Source organism: Saccopteryx bilineata, chromosome 4, assembly GCF_036850765.1.
Source record: "Saccopteryx bilineata isolate mSacBil1 chromosome 4, mSacBil1_pri_phased_curated, whole genome shotgun sequence".
Classification (NCBI taxonomy): domain Eukaryota; kingdom Metazoa; phylum Chordata; class Mammalia; order Chiroptera; family Emballonuridae; genus Saccopteryx; species Saccopteryx bilineata.
The window spans coordinates 217908215-217930510 of NC_089493.1; the positions used below are offsets into that span (position 1 = coordinate 217908215).

At 36.6% G+C, this 22296-nt stretch overlaps 1 protein-coding gene across 1 annotated transcript in view; it reads left to right on the forward strand.

The window, feature by feature from the left end:
• Positions 1-22296, forward strand: part of ADGRV1 (adhesion G protein-coupled receptor V1) — a 729252-nt gene that overhangs the window by 286422 nt on the left and 420534 nt on the right. Inside the window, exons 78-79 of the mRNA XM_066273806.1 lie at positions 4657-5064; positions 15338-15522. Coding sequence (XP_066129903.1) covers positions 4657-5064; positions 15338-15522 — 593 coding nt within the window. The remainder of the gene's footprint in view (positions 1-4656; positions 5065-15337; positions 15523-22296) is intronic.

The following is a 22296-nucleotide window of genomic DNA, read 5'->3' on the forward strand; positions in this document are numbered from 1 at the left end:
CAATGTTTCAATATTTTTTGTTTTTGTTTGTTTTGTTTTTTGACAAAGTACTGTGTAGTATACTCTTGGTTGTATCAAACACGTAGAACATTCTGTGCATGAACTATAATACCTGAGCCACCGCTGCACTGGAGCACGTCTGTCAGGGACGGGAGGGGGAGACTAGGGCTCGGAGGAGTAAGCGGTCCTGGACGCTTGCCAGGCAGAAAAGCTTGTCCTTAAGACAGAACCCGCAGCTTGGCAGACAAGAAGACAGAACTCTATCATATGAGAATCTATAAATAAACTCCATCATATACTGTAGCTCTGAAGTGGTAGGACACAAAAAGAATGATTCATAGTAGGGAAATTTTGGCATTATTTTTCCTTTGAGCATTTAAAGTAGGAAGAGAAATGAGAAAAAAAAATACACGATTTCTTCTTTTTCTCCCATGAAATATATATGACTTCTGTAGAGTGAAAGAAGGCAACTGGAGATGAAGAACAGATGCTAAAGAGATCTGAGGCACACTGTATTTTGTATTCTCATATGAGAAGGGAATTGAAGTTGCCAAAATAAGATTCTAAATACTAATAAATGATTCCTTGCAAAACACATACTGCCACCAGCATGTTACTGATAGTATTTTCATAGCACTGTAAGCACGTGAAGGATCCCTGTGTTGATGGAAATCCCAGTGGCTCTCCAGCTTGACTATATCAATGTCAGTATCCTGGTTGCTATCTGGTTTAGTTATGCAAATGTTACCAGTGAGGGCTACTGGGTAAAGGGTACAGGAGATCACTCTATTATTTCTTGCAACTGCATGTGGATCTACATTTATCTCAAAATAAAAAGTTTAATTTTAAACATTAGAAATAAAAGTTTCACTTCTTGTATTATTTTCTTTTCCTATTTCTTCATTGCCCCTGCATTTTCTCTCTTCAATGCTAGGCATATTACTAGAAGGCAAGGACATATAATTCTATTTTCCAGTAGCTGGCAGGAATGAGAAAATAATTAGGGACCAAGTTGCTATTCTGTTACGATGATACCAATCTTCATTTTACTTCTTTAAATAGATTTTCATAATGTAATTAAACCAGTAGGTGTAGTGTACATCCCCTGTTGTAGGTCAGCATTCCCAGTACATAAATACTATAGTCTTAGCATTAGTTCCCTTATATCTACATATTTGTAATAAAAAGTTAAGGGATATAAAATTTTAAGATAATGAAAATATTACTCATTCTAGTTATCATTAAATTTAATAGGGTTATAGCTAAGCCAAAGTTAGAAAACAACTTAAAATCCTTTCATTTATATATCTGTATATTAGCCTAGGGCATACAAGCTCAAAAAAGAACCTACTTTTCCTTCTTATTCTCACATTGCCTATTCTATTCAAAGGCTATTTTTTATTGATTTCCATTGTTTTGTTTAAATTGCATAGTGTTTCTTTTTTATATGTATTTTATAAACACAAGAACATTTTTGATTATTCCATTTCCTTTTAATGTCTGAATAGTGAAATCCTACTAGAACACAATGCACAAATGTGTGTATGAAGTTTATAGTAATAAAGTCACCACTACCTAGCTTTAGAAATTCAGCCTTGTCAAGATCAGAGAACTAGACTCTACAAACCCTTCTTTCATGCCATCCTGCTTTTTCCTGCAGGATAACGTCTCCTCATCTTACAGGTAACCTATGTTCTGAATTTCATGTTGAATTATTCCCTTGTTTTTTTGCATAGTGTTACCACTTATTATATGCTGTTTAGGTCTGCCTGTTTTGGAAATTATGCAGATGACATTCTGCCAATTGTGTTGTGTTTGGTGTACTTTTTGCTCAACAATGTGTTTCTGAGAAATACCCAAGTTGATGTGTGTAGTTCTTTAAGTTTCATCATGACACAATAGTCCAATGGATACTTTATCCATTCTGAAGATGATAGACTTTGGTGGTGTTCACCTCAACAAGGTGTTTTGTTTTTGTTTTGTTCTGATTTTACCATTTTGCTGCCAGTGTTCTTAAAAACCCTTTATCTTCATTGATCTTTTGTGTTTTGACACACGTGGTCACTTCCTCTTTCTGGAAGCATGCTCTTCTCCTTTGGGCTGCTGGCACATCACCCTTTTCTACTCTTAGACATTACCTCACTGGCAGCTCCTTCCTGTTGCCTAGTTGGTCTTCCTGACCATCAAGTAATGGGGTGCACCGGGGACAGACCATTCAGATTTGTTTCTTCAGATAGCATCTTTAAAATGAAGATTCCTGAAATTTTATTACCATCCTCTTCACCACCCTGATCTAGATTCATATAGCTGATTGCTCCTACTTGACATCCTCATTTGAATGTTTAAAAGGCATGTCAGGCTTAATATGTATAAGAAATAACTCTGATTTCTCCCCTTAACTATGTTTTTTACGCTTCATCGAAGCAAATGTCCTCAATTCTCTTTTTTTTCTTTTGTAGCGAGAGAAACACACACATAGAAAGGGAGAGAGATGAGAGGTATCAACCCTCAGTCTTGTCATTTTTTGCTTGTTGATTGATTCCTTCTCATACATGCCTTGACTGGTGGCTCAAACTGAGCCAGTGATCCCTTGCTCAAGCCAGTGACTTTTGGGCTCAAGCCAGCGACAATGGGATCATGTTATATGATCCCACGCTCAAGGTGGTGACCCCGTGCTCAAGTTGGTGAGCCTGCTGGCTCAAGTCAATGAGCTTGTGCTCAAGCCAAGTGAGCTTGTACTCAAGCCAGCAACCTCGGGGTTTCGAACATGGGACCTTAGCCGCCCAGGTCGATGCTCTGTCCACTGCACTACCACTCATCAGGCTTCAGTTCTCCTTCTACCTGACATTGAATTAATTGACTCAACAGTCAAAGTATATCCCCAATCTGAGCCCAACTTTCTCTTTCTACTCATACAACCCTATTTCAAGTTACCATTATTTTTTATATGAACTAACGCAGAAACCTTCTGTCTCTTCTTGCCTCCTACAGCATATCCCCTGAGAGCCAGAATAGTTATAAAGATAGGAAATAAAATGTGTCACTCTCCTGGAATGCTTCAGTGTCCTTTGCCACTCTTTGTAAAGTAGATGTATGGGATCTGGCCCCCGCCCACCTTTCTGACTCCAGCGTCTTGTACTTTTACCCTCTTACAATTATATTGTCCTGGCTCATCCTCGGGGTCTTTGTATTTGCTGTTCCTTCTGCCTGGAATATATCCCCCCAGATCCTCGTGTGGCTTATTCCTTATGTCACTGAAGTCTCTGCTCAAATGTCTCTTAAAAGCTTCCCTGAGCAACCTTATCTTAAATATAAAATAGTGCCCTTACCTTCACCCTGAATGCCCCTACCTAGTCTTCTTTTTCTTCAGAGAATTCATCTTCATGTAAAGTTGTATTATTAATTCCACAACTTTCTTACTATCTATGTCAGCGGTTCTCAACCTATGGGTCGCGATCCCGGCGGGGGTCGAACGACCAAAACACGGGTCGCCTAAAGCCATCGGAAAATACATATTTATTATACAATACATTTTTAAATAAAATATGTATTTCCGATGGCTTTAGGCGACCCCTGTGTTTTGGTCGTTTGACCCCTGCCGGGGTGGCGAGCCACAGGTTGAGAACCACTGATGTATGTCCTTTGCTAGGTTCCATGAGTGAAGGTAGTCTGTTGTTCATATCTGTAGCCACAGTATGTCAACTACTGGCAGGTATTAGGAGTTTAATATTTGTTTGCACATAGTAAATAAATGCACATTACTTTGATTCTTCCTTGACTTAAGTTCTCATGCTTCAGTTTCCAAAAATATTTAATAGCCACAATTTGAAGAAATTCAGAGGTATAGATGCCCAACTTCCCTGTTCCTTAAGGTATTTTTGTATCTAAGTAAAAATAACAGAGACTTGTTTCTCCTCCTTCCCTCTGTTTTCTCTTAACTCCCACAAACCCCATCCTTCCCAAATTTCCAGGTGAAAATGACAATGCAAATATTCCCTCTTTTCCTCCATACTTATATTTTGCAGCAGGTGTTATTTAAAGCACAATTTTTTTAGTGCGTTCACAATTAGAGAGATTCTTTGAGGCATGAGCAACAGTTGTTATCCTATCTCCTGGTGTACTCTAAGCCAGTGGTCCCCAACCTTTTTTGGGCCACGGACCGGTTTAATGTCAGAAAAAATATATTTTCACGATCGGCCTTTAGGGTGGGATGGATAAATGTATCACGTGAACGAGACAAGCGTCAAGAGTGAGTTTTAGACGGATGTAACAGAGGGAATCTGGTCATTTTTAAAAAATAAAACATTGTTCAGACTTAAATATAAATAAAATGGAAATAATGTAAGTTATTTATTCTTTCTCTGCGGACCAGTACCAAATGGCCCACGGACTGGTACCGGTCCACGACCCAGGGGTTAGGGACCACTGCTTTAAGGCATCTGTCTTCTCTAGCCTCATTATTGTACGATGGGACATTTTCCCCTCTAACTTACCTTAGAAGATAAGAAAAAATATAAACCCAGTGCTTTTGTTGTAATGTTGTTATGGCCCATCAGTATGCTTAAGAGAACTAGCCCCTGTTTCAGGAGTAAGAGTTTATTCTGGACAAGATCAGAGGACTTGCACCTTCTCTGAAGCATGTTGGTTCCTTTCTAGGAGTTGCGGAGTGCTGAAACAGTGGGCCGTGCTCTCATATCTCCAGCTCTCTCCGGGAAGGATTTTGTGAGAACTGAAGGCACGCTGGTCTTCGAACCCGGCCAGAGAAGTGCCGTATTGGATGTCCTCCTAACCCCAGAGACAGGATCTTTAAATCCATTTCCTAAACGCTTCCAGGTGGTGCTTTTTGACCCAAAAGGTGGTGCCAAAATTGATAAAGTGTACGGGACTGCCAACATCACTCTTGTTTCTGATGCAGATTTGCAGGCTGTCTGGGGGCTTGCAGATCAACTACAGCAGCCCCTGGATGGTGACATTCTCAACAGAGTGCTCCACAGCATCGTCATGAAAGTGGCCACAGAGAACACTGATGAACAGCTCAGTGCCGTCATGCACTTAATAGACAAGGTAAGCACTTGCAAGTGTCAGCAGTTGGTTTAGTAAGGTTTCATCAACCTAAAAAAATAAAAAAACACACACTTGTGATGTTGTTTACCATGAAATTATAATAGAGTTAAACTTTTTTTTTTTTTTTTTTTTTTTTATGACTGAGACAGAGACAGTGAAAGGACCAGATAGGGACAGACAGGAAGGGAGAGAGATGAGAAGCATCAGTTCTTCATTGTGGCACCTTAGTTATTCATTGATTACTTTTTCATATATGCATTGACTGGGGGGGCTACAGCAGACCAAGTGACCTCTTGCTCAAGCCAGTGACCTGGGCTCAAGCTGGTGAGCTCAAGCCAGCGACCTCGGCATTTGGAACGTGGGTCCTCTGCATCCCAGTCCGATGCTGTATCCACTGTGCCACCAGCTGGTCAGGCTAGAGTTAAATTTCTGAACAAAGGAGTGTAACTGATCATATCTGACACTGTACTTTTGCTTGCATGTGACCTATACCTGTTTGGAAACTTCAGTCTTAAATTCAGAGAGTGCTGAATTATGTCTACTGCAGCAGGAAGGACAGCCCGTTGTCTGAAAAGGAGCACCTGATGTCAGAAGCTAAGAGGCTCTGTCTGATTCTTAACAAAGCAGATGAATATCTTTTGGAATTGTGTCTTAGTTTTTTAGATGTATAAAAAGAGAACTTGAACTAGATTATCTACATAGTTCTTTCTGTTTAAATACCATAGAACAGAAGCTTTTGTCTGCTGTGCCTGTTCTTTGCATCGCCTGAGCACTGGAAACTTTCACCAAAAAGGAGAACTCAGGAATGACCAGATAACTTCAAGCATTCAAATTGGTGTTGACTTAGAGCAACCATATTTTATTTTAAACCTATTTATTTATTTATACTTCTGTAAATGATGGGATTAAATGGAGATGTTAGACGTTAATCATATAAAGGAAACGTACCTAAAAAGAATTCTTAATAAAGAAAAAGACTTGTGGATGTTTATTTGGGTCTTTAATATAAAGGTAAAAAGGTTTTGAGTACAGGCATATGAATTCATAAATACTATATTATGTACATAGTGAACTTTAGATACTTAAGATATTTACAATAGGGTTTTAGATGATCATGCCTGTTTTACTTCTGTTATGTCTCTTAAAATTCAGTGCCTGAAGGGTAGAAAAGAAAGTTAAAAAAACCACAGGCGGCCCTGGCCAGTTGGCTCAGTGGTAGAGCATCGGCCTGGCGTGCAGGAGTCCCAGGTTCGATTCCCGGCCAGGGCACACAGGAGAAGCGCCCATTTGCTTCTCCACCCCTCCCCCTCTCCTTCCTCTCTGTCTCTCTCTTCCCCTCCCGCAGCCAAGGCTCCACTGGAGCAAAGTTGGCCCAGGCGCTGAGGATGGTTCTGTGGCCTCTGCCTCAGGTGCTAGAATGGCTCTGATTGTGGCAGAGCGATGCCCCAAGATGGGCAGAGCATCGCCCCCTGGTGGGCATGCCAGGTGGATCCTGGTCGGGCGCATGCGGGAGTCTGTCTGACTGCCTCCCCGTTTCCAGCTTCAGAAAAAAATACAAAAAAAACCCACAAAAAACCACAGGCAAGAAAAGGCTGCCTTGCCGAACAGCAGAAAGCAAAGAAAATGGACTATTTCATGAGAGAGAGTTCTAGAAATAAGAATTCACTTTGAGAAATATTGTTACTTAAATTTCTAATGATGAAATAACATAGGACAGTAGATTTTGAACAAGAAGAGGGGAAAATATATAGTTAACTACATTTTAGAAAAAACCTCATTTTATATGATTTAGAGAAGATATAAGGACATCCTTTTATTATTTTTTCTCAGTAGGTTATATAAGAATTGCATATTGGTTGAAAATCAACATTTAACTGGCATTGGCAAGTAGTACTTCTTGATTTTTTTATTGTTTATTATGAATAATGCATATGAATTGTGAAAGAAATTTTGATGAAAATATAATTAACATTTTTTGAGTAACTATTAATAAACAGTATAATTTTTTCATATATTAAAATATATGAAAATACATGAAATGAGGGGGTAATTATTAGAGGAATAAATTTAAGCATTATAAAATATTATCAAATCAAGAAGACATTTAAATTCTTAAAAGAGCCCTGGCCAGTTGGCACAGTGGATAGACTATTAGCCCAAACTTTAAATGACTTATTGTATTTTGGATAAAATTCAGCTGTGAGTTTTGGCAAAGTTTTGCTGTGACGTAATATTCTATCCTTTGATTTTTCTTGGTATGGTGCCATGAAAAATATTTAAAATGCTGTTGTTGCTTAATAATAATATCTGTCTTTTAAGACTACTGGATTTGATATGCAAAATTTAATTCCTTAGGGTTTTGATTTTTCAGTTATTAAAGTTTGGGCCAACGTGAGTCAGGAGTCGTTGCCTCTCCTTCTGTGTTCTGGAACACTGCAGAGAGCACAGGAATAGTGTGTTCTGTGAAAGCTGGATAGACTCCCTCTCCTTCCAAAGGTCTCTTTCTTCTGTTTTCTCTTCTGACAGTTTAAAAGAATTCCCATGGCTGATTCAGGGTCTCTCCTTTTTTTATAAGCCAGTTTTGATAATTTGGGGGAGTTCTTTTTATTGTTTATGTAAAGTAGCCTTTCAGAGCAAATATATTTCTTATATACTTCTTATATGTCTTACATATAAAGAATTATGCTTCATGTTTGATTTATTTTATAATCACGCTAACAGTGATTTAGACTTAGTTCTGTATTTTACTACCCGGTTTTATATTTCATGCTTGCAATAACTTTGTGTGACCTGTCTACAAACTGAGTCATTCTTGGTTGTTATTTTAGGACAAGCGAGTGGTGGGATGTTTCAAGTCAGGGCAGGGTGCTGTCACGAGTCTCTTTTGGGCTATTCACCGTCTTGGTACACTCAGACAAGGGAGATATTCTCTTGTTGCCTCAGTTTCCTTATCTAAAAACAGAATACCACTAGCACAAGATTGTTGTGAAATTAGAGACGTTAATATAACCAGCTGAGCACCAATACAAACCAAGTGTTATATAAATGGCCTTTTGGTGCACACGTGCGTGTGTGTGTGTGTGTGTGTGTGTTACTAAAAGAAACATCCTTTTGCCCATGAATGTGAATGAAGATTGGGGTGGCTCTAGAATTTCTGGGTGAAAACCTTTAATTCTCAAAACTCGACATGTGCTTTAGTGGTTTCTGGCATGTCATCTGCAAAAAAAGTTTGATGTCGAACTGAATATTTGTTTCTATGTTAGTAATTTTTTTTCCTGCCTGGTTTCCTGGTAAGTTTTTTTAAAAACTCTTGAAATAATATTTAAAAATCACCAGATACATCTGTTGTTTTTTTGGGATTTTTTGTCTAATTTTCTCTGGTATAAAGCCAGCTTTGCATTTTTAGGCAGAAGTACTTCTTTAGCTTATCAAAGACCTGTGCTTTCTTACTTCTACCTGCTCTTTTTATGTGCTTCTTGTATTTTAAGGATTAGTCCTCTTTTTTGTATTTTCTCTGAGTCTTGGGAGCATTTTTGAGCTAATTTTCCATTTGACATACTCAGTTTTAGTATCCAACGGGCTGTTTTCTGTCTCCATTGTAATTTTTACCTTGTTAAATTTTTATTCTGTACTTTTTAGTCATCTTTTCCTTATGGATCATTCTCCTTTCCTCTTTACTATCTTTCAGATGGGTACTCTTAAACTTAGATCTTCAGTTCAGCTCTCAGTTTGGTACCATATAGACTATAAAACTCTAAACATATGAGGAATGTGAGCCACTTCCTCAGTGATATCAACTAGTAGGAGTAATAGACAAATCATTTCAACATTGTCATAAGTTCAGTAATAAAGGTATATGCAAGTTACAAAGAGAGTGATCACATTTATGATCAGGCAGGTGGGGCACAGGTTAGAAGTCAGAGAGAAGAAGATTTTTGAAGAATTAATAGGGACTTCTCAGATACATAAGAGTGTAGTGGAATAACAAGTCATTGGTTTCACACGAAAGCTAAGTCAGACAGTAAAGATGTGACCCCATCATTCTGGCAAGAAAAAAAACCGCATGAAAGCAGTTTTTACTCTTACTCTCTTTTTCCCCTCAAACAGCAAATAACCCATCCCTTGAAGATAAGAAAGCTCATACTTATGGATAAAGGCAAGAATGCCAGGAGTTCTTGGCTACTCTTGATTGGAATAGGGTTTTCTCATTTGATGTTTTAGAAATTTAGTGATATGTGATGGATTCTGTTTATTGAAATACCAATAATCAAGGGTAATCTTGCTTCTATTATGGACAGATATTCTTATATATTTTTCCTTAGTTGTTGGTTAAAAGAATAATAATGCTTGGGGTAGATATAAAAGATTAATTTTGACTCATGATGTTAATTATTGAAGTTAAAAAAAAGTGGTCCATGGAACCATTTTGGGCTTTGTCTTGTTATTATATATATATAGAAAATAATTTGGTGAATATGCCTTTTGTTTACTTATTTATTTGTTTTTTCACAATTTAAGGCATTTTATGTATTTTTTTAATAAATAAATTTTTATTAATGTTAATGGGGTAACATCAATAAATCAGGGTACATATATTTAAAGAAAACATGTCTAGGTTATCTTGTCATTCAATTATGTGCATACCCATCACCCAAAGTCAGATTGTCCTCTGTCACCTTCTATCTAGTTTTCTTTGTGCTCCTTCCCCTCCCTTTTCCTTCCCCCCCCGCTCCCCCCCCCTCCCGTAACCACCACACTCTTGTCCATGTCTCTTAGTCTCGTTTTTATGTCCCACCAATGTATGGAATCATGTAGTTCTTGTTTTTTTCTGATTTACTTATTTCACTCTGTATAATGTTATCAAGATCCCACCATTTTGTTGTAAATGATCCGATGTCATCATTTCCTATGGCTGAGTAGTATTTCATAGTGTATATGTGCCACATCTTCTTTATCCAGTCTTCTATTGAAGGGCTTTTTGGTTGTTTCCATGTCTTGGCCACTGTGAACAGTGCTGCAATGAACATGGGACTACATGTGTCTTTACATATCAATGTTTCTGAGTTTTTGGGGTATATACCCAGAAGAGGGATTGCTGGGTCATAAGGTAGTTCTATTTTCAGTTTTTTGAGGAACCACCATACTTTCTTCTATAATGGTTGTACTATTTTACATTCCCACCAACAGTGTATGAGGGTTCCTTTTTCTCCACAGCCTCTCCAACATTTGCTATTACTTGTCTTGTTGATAATAACTAATTTAACAGGTGTGAGGTGGTATCTCATTGTAGTTTTGATTTGCATTTCTCTAATAACTAATGAAGATGAGCATCTTTTCATATATCTGTTGGCTATTTGTATTTCTTCCTGGGAGAAGTGTCTGTTCATGTCCTCTTCCCATTTTTTTTATTGGATTGTTTGTTTGTTATTGAGTTTTATGAATTCTTTGTATATTTTGGATATTTAGGCTTTTATCTGACCTGTTGTTTGAAAATATCATTTCCCATTTAGTTGACTTTCTGTTTATTTTGTTGTCAGTTTCTCTTGCTGAGCAAAAACTTTTTATTCTGATGTAGTCCCATTCATTTACTTTTGCCTTCACTTCCCTTGCCTTTGGAGTCAAATTCATAAAATGCTCTTTAAAACCCAGGTCCCTGAGTTGAGTACCTATGTCTTCTTCTATGTACTTTATTGTTTCAGGTCTTATATTTAGGTCTTTGATCCATTTTGAATTAATTTTTGTACAAGAGGACAAACTGTAGTCGAGTTTCTTTTCTTTTGCATGTGGCTTTCCAGTTTTCCCAGCACCATTTGTTGAAGAGGCTTTCTTTTCTCCATTGTGTGTTGTTGGCCCCTTTATTGAAAATTATTTGAACATATATATGTGGTTTTATTTCTGGACTTTCTATTCTGTTCCATTGGTCTGAGTGTCTATTTTTCTGCCAATACCATGCTGTTTTGATTGTCATGGCCCTATAATATAGTTTGAAGTCAGGTATTGTAATGACCCCAGCTTCATTCTTTTTCCTTAGGATTGCTTTGGCTATTTGGGGTTTTAATAGTTCCATATAAATCAGATGATTTTTTGTTCCATTTCTTTAAAGAATGTCATCAGAATTTTGATGGGAATTGCATTAAATTTATAGATTGCTTTGGGTAATATGGCCATTTTGATTATATTTATTCTTCCTATCCAAGAACAAGGAATATTTTTCCATCTCCTTTTATCTTTTTCGATTTCCCTTAACAATGCTTTGTAGATTTCGTTTATAGGTCCTTTACATTCTTTGTTATGTTTATTCCTAGGTATTTTATTTATTTTTGTTGCATTTGTGAAGGGGATTATTTTTTTGAGTTCGTTTTCTAATATTTCATTGTTGGCATATAGAAAGGCTATGGACTTTTGTATGTTAATTTTGTATCCTGCGGCCTTAGTGTATTGGTTTATTGTTTCTAGTAGTCTTTTTGTGAAGTTTGGGGTTTTCAATGTATAGGATCATATCATCTGCAAAAAGTGATACTTTTACTTTTTCTTTTCTGATATGGATGCCTTTTATTTCTTTGTCTTGTCTGATTGCTCTGGCCAGAGCTTGTAGCACCACGTTAAATAAGAGTGGAGAGTGGACAACCCTGTCTTGTTCCTGATTTAAGGGGGAAAGCCTTCAGTTTTGTGCCATTTAATAAGATGTTAGCTGATGGTTTATCATATATGGCCTTGATCATGTTGAGATATTTTCCTTCTATACCCATTTTGTTGAGAGTCTTAAACATAAAATTGTGTTGTATTTTATCGAAAGCCTTTTCTGCATCTATTGATAAGATCATGTGGTTTTTGTTCTTTGTTTTGTTGATATGGTGTATTACGTTAACCGTTTTACGTATGTTGAACCATCCTTGAGATTCTGGGATGAATCCCACTTGATCATGATGTATTATTTTTTTAATATGTTGTTGTATTTGATTTGCTAGTATTTTGTTTAGTATTTTAGCATCTGTATTCATTAGAGATATTGGTCTGTAGTTTTCTTTCTTTGTGCCATCCTTGCCAGGTTTTGATATGAGGGTTATGTTGGCCTCATAAAATGTGTTTGGAAGTATTGCTTCTTCTTCAATTTTTTGGAAGACTTTGAATAGAATAGGAACCAAGTCTTCTTTGAATGTTTGATAGAATTCACTAGTATAACCGTCTGGGCCTGGACTTTTATTTTTGGGGAGGTTTTTAATAGTTTTTTCTATTTCCTCCCTGCTAATTGGTCTGTTTAGGCTTTCTGCTTCTTCATGACTCAGTCTAGGAAGGTTGTATTGTTCTAGGAATTTACCCATTTCTTCTAGATTGTTGAATTTGGTGACATATAATTTTTCGTAATATTCTACAGTAATTCTTTGTATATCTATGATGTCTGTGGTGATTTCTCCTCTTTCATTTTGGATTTTGTTTATATGAGTCCTCTCTCTTTTTTCCATGGTGAGTTTTGCCAAGGGTTTGTCAATTTTGTTGATCTTTTCAAAGAACCAGCTCCTTGTTTTATTGATTTTTTCTATAGTTTTTCTGTTCTCTATTTCATTTATTTCTGCTCTGATTTTTATTATTTCCTTTCTTCAGCTGGTTTTGCGTTGTCTTTGTTCTTTTTTTCTAGTTCCTTAAGGTGTGAAGTTAAGTGGTTTACTTGGGCTCTCTCTTGTTTGTTCATATAGGCCTGAAGTGATATGAATTTTCCTCTTATTACTCCTTTTGCTGCATCCCAGAGATTCTGATATGTCATATTGTCATTTTCATTTGTCTGTATATATCTTTTGATCTCTGCGCTTATTTCTTCTTTGACCCATTCATTTTTTAAAAGTATGTTGTTTAGTTTCCACATTTTTGTGTTTTTTTCCCCCTCTTTTGCAGTTGAATTCTAATTTTAAGGCTTTATGATAAAAAAATATGCTTGGTACAATTTCAGTTTTTCTGCATTTTCTGATGTTATTTTTGTGGCCCAACATATGGTTAATTCTTGAGAATGTTCCATGTACACTAGAGAAAAATGTATACTCTGTCGCTTTGAGATGAAGTGTCCTGTAGATGTCTATCATATCCAGGTGCTTTAGTGTTTTGTTTAAGACCAATATATCTTTATTGATTCTCTGTTTGGATGAATGATCTAGAGCCATCAGCGATGTATTGAGGTCTCCAAGTATGATTGTATTTTTGTCAGTTTTTGTTTTTAGGTCAATAAGTAGCTGTCATATATTTTGGTGCTCCTTGGTTTGGTGCATATATATTGAGGATTGTAATGTCTTCTTGATTCAGTGTCCCCTTTATCATTATGAAATGACCATTTTTGCCTCTGAGTACCTTTGCTGTCTTGTAGTCAGCATTATTAGATATGAGTATTGCTATACCTGCTTTTTTTTTGGATGTTATTTGCTTGGACTGTTTTCCAGCCTTTCACTTTGAATTTGTTTTTATCCTTGTTGCTTAGATGTGTTTCTTGTAGGCAGCATACAGTTGGAATTTCTTTTTTAATCCATTCTGCTACTCTGTTTTTTTTTATTGATGAGTTTAATCCATTTACATTTAGTGTAATTATTAACACTTGTGGGTTCCCTATTGCCGTTTTATAAATTGCAATTGCTTTCTGTTATTTTTGTATCTTATTTGATTCTTCTCTTTTGTTTTTCTATCATTTGTTTTTGTATGTTTGTATTCTATACTTCTTTTCTCTGTTGCTACCTTTTTTAAGTCATGTGCTTCTGTGGTGGTTTTTTCAAGGGTGTTTACCATTAACTAATGAAAAGGGTACCTACCATATTCATTGTAGTACCCTATCTTATGAGTGTTTTTGCACTCCATCATCCTTTGCTACTATTAATCTCCGTCCTCTCCCCTCCCCCCCTTTTTTTTGTTGTCACAGTTTAAATTTGGTTTTATTGTGTTTTTGGTGGAGCTTTTACTTGTGGTTTGGTTTTGTTCTTTGTATCTGGTTGGAAAACCCCCTTTAGTATTTCCTGGAGTGGGGGTTTTCTGATGATAAATTCCCTCATCTTTTCTGTGTTTGTGAATGTTTTTATTTCTCCTTCATATTTGAAGGATACCTTTGATGGGTATAGTATTCTTGGGTGAAAGTTCCTCTCTTTCAGGACTTTAAATATTAGGGTCCACTCTCTTCTAGCTTGTAAAGTTTCTGCTGAGAAATCTGATGATAATAGGACTTTCTTTATATGTTGTATTCTTCTTTTCCCTGGCTGCCTTGAGAATTTTTTCTTTGTAGTTGGTTTGTGCCAATTTCATTATGATGTGCCTTGGAGTAGGTTTGTTGTGGTTAAGAAAACTCGGTGTTCTGTTTGCTTCTTGAATTTGAGGCTTTATTTCTTTCCACAGGCTTGGGAAGTTCTCGTCTATTATTTGTTTGAATATATTCTCCATTCCATTTTCTCTCTCTTCTCCCTCTGATATTCCTATTATTCTTATGTTATTCTTTTTAATGGAGTCAGACAATTCCTGGAGGGCTTTCTCTCTCTTTTTTTAAATTTTTGAGTCTCTCTCTCCTCTCTGTTGTGCTGAAGTTGCTAATCTTCCATGTCACTAATCCTGCCTTCTATTTGGCCTGTTCTATTAGCTAAGCTTGTTACCTCATTTTTCAGTTCATGAATTGACTTTTTCATCTCTGTTTGATTTGTTTTTATAGTTTCAGTTTCCTTGGTAATATATTCTTTGTGTTCATTGAGTTGTTTTCTGAGCTCCCTAAATTGCCTTTCTATGTTTTCTTGTATATCTCTGAGTATTTTTAGGATTTCTATTTTAAATTCTTTGTCATTTAGTTCCAAGGTTTCCGGTATATTAATTTTTTTCTCCATAGATTTTTTCCACATCTATCTGTGCTACTTCTCTAGCTTTTGAATCCATGATATTTGATTTCCTTTTTTTTAATGGCATCTGAGGGTGGTCTTGTTGATAGCACTTCGTTTTTAGTATGTGGGACTCCAAGATGCTCCAAGGATAGATTTTTCTGTCTCTGGTTGATGAACTTGTTGAAATTTTGGGGTGATTTGTCGGTCGCACTCCTCATGGCACCATTTCTCTGACGTCACTCCTGCCTTTTGTTTATAATTGATCATTTATGCATTTTAAAGTATAAATAGATGTATTTGAAATATTTTGTTACTGATTTCTTTTAAATTCTTCAGAGGTTCATTCTTATTTTGTTAATAAAAACACATTTTGTTATATGATACATATCATTTAAAAAGTTTTATTTTTGAAGATATATTTTTATACTTCTTTTTTTCAGATAACGGTTGAAGGAAAAAGTCAAGCATTCAGTATTGAAAACCGAAATCTTTTTTATGAAATTCTTTGTGCTCTTGTTAACCCGAAGCGCAAGGACACTAGAGGATTTAGTCACTTTACTGAAGTGACTGAGAATTTTGCCTTTTCTCTGTTGACTGATGTTACCTGTGGCTCTCCTGATGAAAAGTAAGTATCTTTTAATATACTAGTTGTACCTTATATGTATTCCTTCAGTGTACAAAGTAATGTTCCATGCAAATTGACATCACTTGATGTAACTAAAGACTACACAGTCAATGCATTATACCTAGTGGGCAAAGGGAATTAATTATTTGAAAGATAACAATTACATCAAGAAATATAAATTTGTTCTGGCAACAATATATTCCTCTTGTTTTGAAGGGTCTTTTATAAATATAAAAGTCTTACTGCTTACTTTTATTTATATAGTGAAAAGAAGATACATTCTGAAATAAGGGAAGGTGATTCCAACCTTTACATGTGTTCTGAAATGCTCTTCATTCTGGTTTACTTTCATCTGTTTGGAGGCATCTTTCAGAATGTTGTTGAACTTCAGACTCGTTTCATGGCTAGGGTTTTATGGCATGAAGTAAGCAAGAAGAAAGGAAAAGTAAAATGTGGCTTATGTTTATTGTTAACTATATAATTAATTTAATAACAGTGTGTTAATATTCTTCAGATGTCATGGTGTTTTAAATTACATTTATAAGATAAATTGAGTAAGTATAGTACAAAGGTTGAAAATATTTATTTGCTTTAACATAAAAATGTCTGATAATAGAATTTGAGTGGAAATGGAGATCCCCTCCCCCCCAGTTCTCATAAAGTAATATGTTATTTAAAAAGCAGTGACTATTATTTAATGGGACATATCTGATTTAAAATGTTTATATAATCTGTATAAAGTTTATTTTTTTATTTATTGAGAATGCTGTGATCAGTATTCATTAAATTATGTTGAAATTCAGAAATATTTTCAAGACTACATTTAAAAAATTGGCATAATGCGCCTGACCTGTGGTGGCACAGTGGATAAAGCGTGGACCTGGAAATGCTGAGGTCGCCGGTTCGAAACCCTGGGCTTGCCTGGTCAAGGCACATATGGGAGTTGATGCTTCCAGCTCCTCCCCCCTTCTCTCTCTCTGTCTCTCTCTCCCTCTCTCTCTCCTCTCTAAAAATGAATAAATAAAAAAAAATTTAAAAAATTGGCATAATAATTTAAATCATCTTTTTATTTATGTGGGGCCCTTTATGAACTGACATATTAATTGAAATATTGGTTAGATATGTAAAACTTTTTTCTTTACTTCTTAGATCGTAAGACACATAAAGGTCAAAGAGATAGTGAATCCAGATAAAAAAGTATTATAAGATAGATCAAAGAAAATAACAATAACTGTTATTAACTATACCTCTGCTCTAGTTATAACATTGTATTAGATTGAACAGTATGAAATTCCTTTTTATCTAGGTATACAGAGCATAATATTTTGCAATTTTTATATGGTTCGAACTAGTCTTTACTAAAAATTGTACATATATTATTTGATTTCTACAAAAGATCGTTTTAAGTAGTTCAAAGATAGGGTTAGGACTTCTATTATACCTCTTTACAGATGTAAAAACTGAGGCTAGGGACCTTACACAGCTTGCCAATGGTCACATGATTAGTTCATGGAGAGTCCTGGGCTCAATCCCAGGCCTAGAGGCCAATTCTGGGTATAACTGACTCCACTGCTGGCCACCATGCCACGTGGCAGAAGAGATTATAAACCACTTGCTTTTTAATCAATCTTCCACTTGGAGGATGGAGCCCCATGCCTCCAAACTGCCCCAGTTTTCCTCCCAGGTCAGTGCCAGGGCGTGACTTAGTACAGAACTAGCACTCCTTACACTGTATTCTTTTAACCCTGATGGTTGAGTCCTGAGGACGTGGTGTTCTTAGTGAGAAGCAACAGCAAAGCATCTGAGCAGCTCTGCATGCCCTTACAGGAGGCCCTGGCTCCATTCCTCCCCTGTTCCTAATTGTCCATCTGAGGCCAGTGATGAGCAGTTCAGTCTCTCAGTGCCATTTAAATGTCTCTAAAATCCTCTGAAATGGAGGGTAATTTCTTCCCTTAAGTAAGATGGCATTGGGCCACAGTGTGTTTGTGTATGTGTGTGTGTTTGTGTATGAGAAAGAATCAGACCTAGGATGTTAGATCTACCATTTGAGGACAGTGGTAAAAGTTAAAGAGAGGTTATCAGGACATAAAGAAGACTGTAATTGAGGTAATTATGCAGGTAAAAGATGATGATGGCTGAAATTGAGGCAGCGACATAGTATGGTAACCTTGAAAATAATCAGATTGTAGAATTAACAAATAGGTGACAAATTGAACATAGAAAATAAGATAGAGATCAAGACTAGTTTTTTTTTACTCAGAAAACCGAAGATGTTGACAATTCTGATTATTTACACATTATCTTAAGCAGTATTCAAGGGGGTCCTCAGGTTACAACACAGTTCTGTTCCTACGACAGTGACATAACCTGAATTTTGGTACAAGTCGAAACACACAGTAGCCTAAGTCACTTACCTATTCTACTTACCTATTCTAACACAGATGTAAAACAATAATCTAGAACATAAGAACACACCAAATCACAGGAAAAGAATCCTGCATATTCCTTCACCTTGCACAACCAAACTAGTTTGCCTATGTAGTCTGTAAGTAGGATGCTAACGCATAAGCCGAAACATTCATGTTTCAATGTTTTAAAAGTTTTTATGGGAGTGTTGCAAACTGGAAACGGCGTATGTCGAGGCTGTTGTAACCCGAGGACCCTCTGTACTGGGAGTGAAGGGTTTGGGAATTGACCAGGGATATTGAGGAGAATGATGGAACCTAAAACAGTCACTTGGGCCAAATAAAAAGAATATCAACTGGCATTAAGAGCTGCCTAAAGCTGGTCACTGTGACTTTGTAGTGATGCTAATCAACATGATATCCCCCCCGCCACACACACACTTCAACCTGGGTGTCAAGCAGATTGTTGGACTGATCAAAATGAGTGCAATAGGACATGGATATCTGGGGAGAGTCAGGGAGAGTATAGTCATCAGCAAGGGAGAGGGACTAGGAATTTGTCACACTTGTGTCAAGGTTGAGGTAGTCACTGTGTATGTGATGTCCTCAGTTTACAAAGGGGCAGAGTCCCTGGACGTGCTGACTGAGCTAACTCTCAGGAGGTTCTAGTGGTGTGGACGAAGATGTGCAGCCATGTGGCTGAGGCTCACTGGTCTCAGCCATTGTTCCCTGGGAGGCAGTGGCGGGGCACTCTCAGCTGGGAGACAGTGGGGAAAATGTGGGACGCCGACTGGGAAGATTAGGAGATGAGTGTGGCCTCTGCAGACTGAGTGCTTCCATGGGAATCTTGTGCGTGAGGTCTAGGTCCTTGGACGAATGGCTGGATTACAGATAGGTATTTGAAGGCATCAATTCAAATATGGTAGATAAAGCTGGGGGGCAGGGCTTCTTTTTTGAGAGGGCATACAGCTAGAGGTAAAGGGTAGCCCTTACCTTCTTACCCATTCCTTCCTTCTCAGATCTTCCATTAAAATTGTCTTTGCTTCATTTCCTCACTTAGCAGTCTTGACAAGGTGTCATTTAAATCCATGTTATAATTATACGTAATCTTTTTTTTTTTTTTTTTAATAAATTTTTATTAATGGTAATGGGATGACATTAATAAATCAGGGTACATATATTCAAAGAAAACATGTCTAGGTTATTTTGTCATCAACTTATGTTGCAAACCCCTCGCCCAAAGTCAGACTGTCCTCCGTCACCCTCTATCAAGTTCTCTGTGCCCCTCCCCCTAACTCTCTCCCTCCCTCCCTCCCATGTCCTCCCTCTCCACCCACCCTTGGTAACCACCACACTCTTGTCCATGTCTCTTAGTCTCATTTTTATGTTCCACCAATGTATGGAATCATGTAGTTCTTGTTTTTTTCTGATTTGCTTATTTCACTCCTTATAATGTTAGCAAGATCCCACCATTTTGCTGTAAATGATCTGATGTCATCATTTCTTATGGCTGAGTAGTATTCCATAGTGTATATGTGCCACATCTTCTTTATCCAGTCTTCTATTGAAGGGCTTTTTGGTTGTTTCCATGTCTTGGCCACTGTGAACAGTGCTGCAATGAACATGGGGCTACATGTGTCTTCACGTATCAATGTTTCTGAGGTTTTGGGGTATATACCCAGTAGAGGGATTGCTGGGTCATAAGGTAGTTCTATTTTCAGTTTTTTGAGGAACCACCATACTTTCCTCCATAATGGTTGTACTACTTTACAGTCCCACCAACAGTGAATGAGGGTTCCTTTTTCTCCACAGCCTCTCCAACATTTGCTATTACCCGTCTTGTTGATAATAGCTAATCTAACAGGAGTGAGGTGGTATCTCATTGTAGTTTTGATTTGCATTTCTCTAATAACTAATGAAGCTGAGCATCTTTTCATATATCTGTTGGCCATTTGTATCTCTTCCTGGGAGAAGTGTCTGTTCATGTCCTCTTCCCATTTTTTTATTGGATTGTTTGTTTGTTTGTTGTTGAGTTTTATGAGTTCTTTGTAAATTTTGGATATTAGGCCCTTATCTGAGCTGTCGTTTGAAAATATCAGTTCCCATATAGTTGGCTGTCTGTTTATTTTGATATCAGTTTCTCTTGCTGAGCAAAAACTTTTAATTCTGATGTAGTCCCATTCATTTATCTTTGCCTTCACTTCTCTTGCCATTGGAGTCAAGTTCATAAAATGTTCTTTAAAACCCAGGTCCATGATTTTAGTACCTATGTCTTCTTCTATGTACTTTATTGTTTCAGGTCTTATATTTAGGTCTTTGATCCATTTTGAATTAATTTTAGTACACGGGGACAGGCTGTAGTCGTTTCATTCTTTTGCATGTGGCTTTCCAGTTTTCCCAACACCATTTGTTGAAGAGGCTTTCTTTTCTCCATTGTGTGTTGTTGGCCCCTTTATCAAAGATTATTTGACCATATATATGTGGTTTTATTTCTGGGCTTTCTATTCTGTTCCATTGGTCTGAGTGTCTATTTTTGTGCCAATACCATGCTGTTTTGATTATCGTGGCCCTATAATATAGTTTAAAGTCAGGTATTGTAATGCCCCCAGCTTCATTCTTTTTCCTTAGGATTGTTTTGGCTATTCGGGGTTTTTTATAGTTCCATATAAATCTGATGATTTTTTGTTCCATTTCTTTAAAAAATCTCATAGGGATTTTGATGGGAATTGCATTAAATTTGTATATTGCTTTGGGTAATATGGCCATTTTGATTATATTTATTCTTCCTATCCAAGAACAAGGAATATTTTTCCATCTCATTGTATCTTTTTCGATTTCCCTTAACAATGTTTTGTAATTTTCATTATATAGGTCCTTTACGTTCTTTGTTATGTTTATTCCTAGGTATTTTATTTTTTTTGTTGCAATCGTGAAGGGGATTAATTTTGTATCCTGCGACCTTACTGTATTGGTTTATTGTTTTTAATAATCTTTTTGTGGAGTCCTTCGGGTTTTCGATGTATAGGATCATATCATCAGCAAAAAGTGATAGCTTTACTTCTTCTTTTCCGATATGGATGCCTTTTATTTCTTTGTCTTGTCTGATTGCTCTGGCCAGAACTTCTAGCACCACGTTGAATAAGAGTGGAGAGAGTGGACAACCCTGTCTTGTTCCTGATTTAAGGTAGAAAGTCCTCAGTTTTATGCCGTTTAATAGGATGTTGGCTGATGGTTTATCATATATGGCCTTTATCATGTTGAGATATTTTCCTTCTATACCCATTTTGTTGAGAGTCTTAAACATAAAATTGTGTTGTATTTTATCAAAAGCCTTTTCTGCATCTATTGATAAGATCATGTGGTTTTTGTTCTTTGTTTTGTTGATATGGTGTACTACGTTAACCGTTTTGCGTATGTTGAACCATCCTTGAGATTCTGGGATGAATCCCACTTGATCATGATGTATTATTTTTTTAATATGTTGTTGTATTCGGTTTTCCAGTATTTTGTTTAGTATTTTGGCACCTGTATTCATTAGAGATATTGGTCTGTAGTTTTCTTTCTTTGTGCCATCCTTGCCAGGTTTTGGTATTAGGGTTATGTTGGCCTCATAAAATGTGTTTGGAAGTATTGCTTCTTCTTCAATTTTTTGGAAGACTTTGAGTAGAATAGGAACCAAGTCTTCTTTGAATGTTTGATAGAATTCACTAGTATAACCGTCTGGGCCTGGACTTTTATTTTTGGGGAGATTTTTAATAGTTTTTTCTATTTCCTCCCTGCTGATTGGTCTGTTTAGGCTTTCTGCTTCTTCATGACTCAGTCTAGGAAGATTGTATTGTTCTAGGAATTTATCCATTTCTTCTAGATTGTTGTATTTGGTGGCATATAATGTTTCATAGTATTCTACAATAATTCTTTGTATATCTATGATGTCTGTGGTGATCTCTCCTCTTTCATTTTGGATTTTATTTATTTGAGTCCTGTGTCTTTTTTCCTTGGTGAGTCTTGCCAAGGGTTTGTCAATTTTGTTGATCTTTTCAAAGAACCAGCTCTTTGTTTTATTGATTTTTTCTATAGTTTTTCTGTTCTCTATTTCATTTATTTCTGCTCTGATTTTTATTATCTCCTTTCTTCGGCTGGTTTTGGGTTGTCTTTGTTCTTCTTTTTCTAGTTCCTTAAGGTGTGAAGTTAAGTGGTTTACTTCGGCTCTCTCTTGTTTGTTCATATAGGCCTGAAGTGATATGAACTTTCCTCTTATTACTGCTTTTGCTGCATCCCAGAGATTCTGATATGTCATATTGTCATTTTCATTTGTCTGTATATATCTTTTGATTTCTGTGCTTATTTCTTCTTTGACCCATTCATTTTT